The sequence below is a fragment of the Galeopterus variegatus genome, unplaced genomic scaffold (assembly GCF_000696425.1).
Source record: "Galeopterus variegatus unplaced genomic scaffold, G_variegatus-3.0.2 Scaffold8664, whole genome shotgun sequence".
Classification (NCBI taxonomy): domain Eukaryota; kingdom Metazoa; phylum Chordata; class Mammalia; order Dermoptera; family Cynocephalidae; genus Galeopterus; species Galeopterus variegatus.
The window spans coordinates 23,118-30,748 of NW_007734775.1; the positions used below are offsets into that span (position 1 = coordinate 23,118).

Consider the following 7,631-nt stretch of genomic DNA (forward strand, 5'->3'; position numbering starts at 1 on the left):
AGCATTTAGGCTATTGCACGGCTGCTTTTAACAGTGTACAGTGAAAGGAGAGAACAAAGAGATGACTTAAAGATAGAATTTATCATCAGAAGGAAAGCAGAGGGTAAACAGTTGGAGAACTCTCCAGTAAAGAGTGAAAAGGTGTGTTCAGGAAAGGAAACCAAGCGCCCAGCAACCATCTGCTTGGGAGATCAGGACAGAGAGAAGGGACCATCAAAAGAATGCACGAAAGACCTTGAAGGCATTTAGAAATCTTCTGGCTGTCCCTCCCATCACAGGCCCAGAAACCAAGGAAGGCAGAATGGTTTCAGGGAACGAGAAGCATTGGGGAAGTTTGGGACTTCCTAGAGATTGGTTAAGTGTTGGTGACAGAATGCTGATAGAACTATGGACTGTCAAGGCCATTCGGAGTAGGTCTCAGATGTAAATGAGAAAGAGCTGATAGGAAACTAGAGCACAGGTTACCCTCGCCATGAACTGGCAGTGAACTTGACTGGATCGTGTTCATGAACAGGGGCTTTAAAATGAGGAACTTAAGAGTGGTGAACCAGGATATTTGGCAAAAGAAGTATCGAAGCACTAAAGCATTTAGGCTATTGCACGGCTGCTTTTAACAGTGTACAGTGAAAGGAGAGAACAAAGAGGTGACTTAAAGATAGAATTTATCATCAGAAGGAAAGCAGAGGGTAAACAGTTGGAGAACTCTCCGGTAAAGAGTGAAAAGGTGTGTTCAGGAAAGGAAACCAAGCGCCCAGCAACCATCTGCTTGGGAGATCAGGACAGAGAGAAGGGACCATCAAAAGAATGCACGAAAGACCTTGAAGGCATTTAGAAATCTTCTGGCTGTCCCTCCCATCACAGGCCCAGAAACCAAGGAAGGCAGAATGGTTTCAGGGAACAGGCCCTCCACAGGCTCGCGTGCCCTCCACAGGCTCACTGATTAGGACCTCTGGATGCTGCTCCCTGTACCCTGACTGTTCTGGTGGCTCAGGTCATAGCTAACTTGGCCCCAGGTGCTGCTGGACCCACAACTTTGAAAGATAGAATCCAGAAGCCTTGGCAGCATCCATGTGGTGTTGTCTGCAGGCCCAAAGAATGCCAGAGCTGTGCCACACAGATTTCAAAAGATGTATGGAAAAGCCTGGGGGCCCAGGCAGAGATTTGTCACAGGGGTGGAGTCACCACTCCACTAGAGTCACTCTCCACTAGAGCAATACTGAGTGGAAATGTGGGGTTGGAGTTGCAGCAAAGAAGCCCACCAGGATCATGTGTAGTGGAATTGTGGGAGCAAGATCACCATGGAGACCCTAGAACTGTAGAGCTACCAATGTGTAATGCCAGCCTGGAAGAGCTGAAACATGGGCTGAGCCCAGGAAAGCCATAGAGTCGAGGCTGCCCGAGGACTTGGGGGCCCAACACCCGCACCACTATGCAGAGGATGCCGGACACGGAGTCAAGGTAGATTATTCTCCAGTGTTTAAGATTTCATGCCTGCCTTGCTGGGTTTCAGGTGTGCCATGGGCTGGTTACTCTTTTCTGTTGCTCCCTTTCGGAATGGGAATATTAGGATGTATGCTACGCTTGCCCCAACATCGTACCCTGGAAGTAGATCATTGGTTTTGATTTCACACATGGGACTTTGGAATTTGGACTTTTGAGTTGGTACTGGAACGAGTTAAGACTTTGGGCCTGTGGGAGTGGAATGAGTGTATTGTATGTGAGAAGGGCAAGAGCTTTGGGCCCTGGGGCAGAATGCTGTGGTTTGAATGTCCCCTCAAGCACTGAGAATAATATCTGACCACGTCTCTGGGCTTTGTAGCCCAGCCAAATTGACACATAAAATTAACCATCACACCCCCTATCAGTGCCACTATTTCGACTACACACCAAAACATTGTAATACTCGCCAACCAACTTTCTTTTCAGTCCTCCCTACCTCCGAGCCTGCTAAATAACACTGCTGATTACACTTTCTATTGCCGTAACAGCATCACTCATCGCTCACATTTTTATTTATCAAATCACATGCAGATTCCAATTATGACATTTTAAGGCCCCCCTCCCCAATGTGGAGTCCATTAATCTTTTAAGCCTTAATTATCAGTAATGTTTTAATTTTACACATTGCTGTAGCCAGTTTTCTATTTCCCAAACATTCCATCTGTTTCCACTTGAAGCCTTTGTCCATGATGTCCCCTACAGCAGGGAATTTCCACACACACACCCCCGTCTCCTCATGCTGAAATGCTGTTTATAACATTCACCCCAGACTCACAATAATAGCTACATCTCAGCATATTTCTTTACACACACTTGAACTGCCCATATCACCACCAACATTAATTCAACTGAAAGGGGGAAAAGAAAATTAGTAAATGATGCATGTGCATTTTATACTAAAGGCTTATTCTGAGAGGGAGAGAGAGAGAGAGAGAGAGAGAGAGAGAGAGAGAGAGAGAGAGAGATTTACATTCCTTATATTTGTTTTAAATCTTTTTTTTTCCTGAAAATATACATTGCAGCTAAAATGGAAGCTTTCATCCCATTCTTCTCCCCAGAGGAAACTTGTATGGTGAATTTGGTGCATATCCATACCATATTTTTATATGATTCTTCATAGTCATATACACAAAATAATGTAGTGTCTCCCATTCTTGTATATTTATTTAGATATTAAGATGTACATAATAATTTGTAATTTATGCTTTTACTCAGCATTATTTTCTAGATTTATCAAAATTCATACCTCTAAATCCAGTTCGTCCATGTCAGCTGTTTCAGTGCATCAGTTGTATTGTTACATTCCCCTAACACACTATTAGGTTGGCGGGACACTCATGATGCAATAAATATATGCATGTCATGCTTTCCTTGCACACATGCGTAGAACTAGGGAATATACTCAAAACTAGAATAGCCAAGTGGTAAAGCACTTTCATCTTTAATTTACTAAATATTGCACAGTGATCCTCCAGAGTGCCTCTTCTAATTTACACTCCAATCAACAGTGTATGTTTTCATTTCTCTGTTCCTAAATCAATACTGTTGCAGGATTTTTTTTAATTTGGCCAATCAGATGGATGTGGAATATTTCCTTATTATTTTAATGACCTCTGATTAATATAAGGTTCATCTTTCTCCCTGTTTGTTGGCCATTTGGATTTTCTCTTTTAGGAATTGTCTGTTTATATCCTTCAACGTGTGATTATTGTAATTTTTGTGTTTCTGAATTGGTTTGTGGAGGTTTTTTATATCATCCGAATCTGAATTCTAACCTCTGTCAGTCAGATGCATCATACGCGTCTCCTCCCAGGCTGTGGATGTGATTTTACTTCAGGTTCTCTTAGCGGGGTTTGTTTTGTTTTGGTTTTTGGTTGTGTTTTTTGGCAGCTGCATACATTTTTAATTGTAATACGGTTAAGAGAATCACAAGTTTCTTTTATTATTACTACTAGTAGGTATGTCTCATTTAAGAAATCTTTTTTTTAAGTTTTAAAAATATTTTACTTCTGCTATAAAGTTTTGTGGGGTTTTTTGCATTTAGGTCTTTAAGTTTTTAATTGTAATACGGTTAAGAGAATCACAAGTTTCTTTTATTATTACTACTACTAGGTATGTCTCATTTAAGAAATCTTTTTTTTAAGTTTTTAAAAATATTTTACTTCTGCTATAAAGTTTTGTGGGGTTTTTTGCATTTAGGTCTTTAACCCATCAGCATTTACTTTTGTGTTAGTTGAAAGAAACAAATACAATACTTTTTCCATTCAGAAAGACAATTGTTCCTAAACAATTTTTATGATAGTTTATCTTTCCCCCACTGACTTTAAATGCCTCTATATTGTATCTAACTTGAGGCAATTTTTTAACTGATCTATTTATCTATCTTTGTGACACTATTGTACTTTATGTATTGCTATAATTTTGTAAGTCTTAGATATATCTCTTGGCAAAAAATTTCTTTCTCTTTGTTTGGCTTTTTTCAAAATTTTCTTAACTATTTTTGGACCTCTATTCTTTTAAAATTTTCTAATAATATATTTTATTTATTTCAACATACACAAAATACCATTCCTTTGATATAAAATGTGACTCACTACATCTTAATTCAGACTAGCCATATTTCAAGTGCTTAGTAGCCACATGCGGCTAATCGCTGGTACTAACCAGTACATTATTACACCTTTACTCTTGCAAGCGATTTTTTTTTAATTGTTTGTCAAGTTCCATGAAAAAAAAGTTGAAATTTTTTTCCAATTGCATGAATTTCTCTCCCTCTCTCTCTCTCTTATTGTATTTTTTTTCTTCTACTTTTGGGGACAATTCACGTCTTTACAATATTGAGTCTGAGCATCCACGAACATGGCATATATCTATTTATCTAGGTCTTCATTTATATCCTTCAGAACATTTTATAATATTCCATGTGCAAGACTTTTGTATTTTTGACATGTATTACAAGACACCATATGGATTTTTTAGAATTCTCTCTTAATTATGTTTATCTACTATATTTTCAAATTGATTATTGCTAGTGTGTATGAGAACTGTTGTTTTTTGTATGTTATTCTTATGTCCAACAATCTCGCTGGAGTTTCTTGTTATTTTCAATAATTCTATATTGATTCTCTTGCAGTTCTGACATAGTCAATCATCTTGCCTATAAATAAGGGCAATTTTGCCTTTTTCTCCCCCAGTCCTTATACTCTGTAATTATTTTGTGCCTATAACTGGCTAAGGAACCCAGTAAACTTGACTAATACGGATAATAATGGGTATCCTTATGGTGTTACTATCTCTAGGGAATGCTTTAAATATCCACCTTTAAGTATCATGGTGCTGAAGGTAAGGATAGAGCCACTTTATCAGATTTAGGGAGTTTTCTGGTTTCTGTGAGTTGACACATTTGAAAGTATGGGCAGAACACCTGGCATGTAATACGGACTCAATAATGTATCTTGAATGAATAAATTTAAAATAACCCAGTGTGTGTCTGCCTCTGATTTTTCTATATCTATCCATTCCTAATATTTATGCTTATAATATATACCAATGGTCCTTAGGCTTTTTATTCTTGGAACCTCTTTAACTCCTAAAAGTTATTGAGGATCTTAACAAGCTCTGTTTTACGACATATCTATTGTATTAAGATGAAAATTGATAAATGTTTTGAATGCACACATTGTTAGCTCTAAATGATATGGCACTACAGCGTATCACCAGCCTCTAGACGACTCCACTGTATACTCATAAGAGATGGAGAAAGAAAAGGCAAATCAACTCAGCGTTATTATGAAAATACTTTTAACCTCAGAGGCCTCCCCAAAGCATCTCAGGACCCACAGAGCCCCTGGACCATAAGCCAAGATCTGCTACTATATTTGTGCCACATTTAAGCTTCACACACATCACGATCATGTCCCACGCTGTGAAACATCCTGCAGAAGTGCTATTGTAAATGGTTTGCATGAGACCCCGTCCCGTGGGGATGTCATGCGTACTTTGGGCTCCCTCCTGTTGTTGTGTGAAGGGTGACTTCAACCGTTCGTCGGCAGCAAATATCCTCATGCTGGGCACACATCTCTTACTAGTTCCTTAGGACAAATTTCTGGGCGTGGAAGTACTGGGTCATTGAGTCCTTAAGCATTTTTCCTGCTCTGACCAAGTCTTTTGAGATGATGCCAGGAAAGAAAAAGTTGATAACACCAGTTGAACGAGAGCAATTTAGACAATTCTCTTTTCAGCATCTTACTGCTCCACTTCCACTTTTCCAGTAAATTATCTACTTAAGAGATTAAAAACTACAGATATAAATATAATTAGTTTTGTCTAATAGCAATGAGTCTTAACTACAACACTATAGTACTCTTTTACTTTTATTCCTAACATGTTCAATGCTATATGTAAATTTACTAACCATATTGAAAACGTGATAGTTAACTAACTCATAACTATTATCTTCAAAACAATAAAAATTAACGTTTTTTGAAAATTTGCACTGTGCCAGAGGCAGTGCTAACCCCTGTACAGAAGCAATCTCATTCACTTAACAAATACTGCAGCCAGTGGATACAATGAGCTCTAACTTACAGATGAGCAGCCAGAGGCATGGAGGCCAGACGAGCCCAAGCCTGGGCCTTTCAGGGTATCCCTTGTTCGTTGCTCACTGTGAAGCAGTGAATGCTCTAAACCATAAAAGAGGGATTTTTGCAGAAGTCAAAATAAAGACCCTGAGAAGTCAGTTACCTGTCCAAAGGAATACCGGAAATGGTGGACCAAGGCTCAGACAGCTTTCAGAGGTCCTATGCTTAGGGGTCCCTCGTACAAATTAGGAAAAGGAGCCACTTTGGGCGAAGCGATTAAAAACGCCCTTTCCCCTCTGACTTGGAGACCAGGCTTGTTGCTCAGAGAGATGCTTAGGGGTCCCTCGTACAAATTAGGAAAAGGAGCCACTTTGAGCGAAGCGATTAAAAACGCCCTTTCCCCTCTGACTTGGAGACCAGGCTTGTTGCTCAGAGAGCAGGCTGGACTTGAGCTCCACCAGGCCCTTCCACCAGCGTCCTGTTGGAGGAAACAACCCGCCCAACCCGGGAGCGCGTTCTGTCCGTCTGTCTGTCTGTCTGTCCTTCACCTCTCGGAGCACTCTGCTTTTCCCGTGCGCTGACATTTTCCAGTGAGGCTGTCTGGTTCTCAGAAGACTTGCTTTCTTGTTCTGCTTCTGTTCCTGACTATGGGCCTCCCTGAGGCTCACGGGCACTGAAGATTTCCACATCCCGCTGGGCATCACCCGCTGTGGTTCTCTGATGACCGGTGACGCGCTGGTGCCCCTGGCACTCCAGACGTGTCTCTGGAACTAATCAGACCCAGACCCAATGCAGCTCCCCGCCCCATGGGCTGCTGTGTCGCAGGGAGCGTTCAGCCACAACTTTGAAAGTCCGGCGTGTCCTGGAGCTGGCCTTCGCAGAAGCGACAACGTGGACGTTTCACTTGTCTGGCAGATTTTAGTCTTTTGTCCAATTTCTGGAAAGAGTGGACGTTTGGAAATATCTTCCCCTACACTGTCAGCGTTCCTAGGCTGATGCGCCGCCAGGTGAGCTGCCTCGGTTACAGCAAGAACCGCAGGGATTCCGGGAATCCGGTCAGGCTTTCTCCAAACGCACCAGCCCGCCCGCTGCCACCCAAGCCGGGTCCCCGGCGGCTCCCGGGGTCCTCCCGCTCCCGGCCCTGACCGCGAAGCGTTTTCTTCCCGTTTAGATCCTATTCCCTTCTAACAAGAATGTGAGCTCAGGTAGAGACTTAGGAAATTGAACAGTAAAAAGGTTTCAGACACGCTGAGGTCACCTTAAGAATTCAAGGGCCGTGAGACACCTGCCCGAGAAGAGCCCGTCCCCTCCCCGGAAATGCGGGGTCCAGCGGTGACCTCAGGGACTCAGGAGCGGGGAGGCGGCCGCGGCCTGTATTTGGAGCCAAGCGAGCCCGGTCCCTCTCGCTCCAGTGCCCTGGGGGCCTGCCCCGCCTCTGGCGCGCCGCCCTCTGGAGCCGGCCCACCGGCTGCCCTGCCCGCGGCCGGGAGGTGCGGGGGACCGGGGCGGGTGCGGGGACAGCAGGCGGGAGGTGCGGGGGACCGGGGCGGG

At 42.7% G+C, this 7,631-nt stretch overlaps 1 protein-coding gene across 1 annotated transcript in view; it reads left to right on the forward strand.

The window, feature by feature from the left end:
• Window positions 1-7,397: 7,397 nt before the first annotated feature.
• The window catches only part of LOC103608647 (protein FAM110C-like), a 7,889-nt gene continuing 7,655 nt past the window's right edge, over window positions 7,398-7,631 (forward strand). Inside the window, exon 1 of the mRNA XM_008593053.1 lies at window positions 7,398-7,589. Coding sequence (XP_008591275.1) covers window positions 7,398-7,589 — 192 coding nt within the window. The remainder of the gene's footprint in view (window positions 7,590-7,631) is intronic.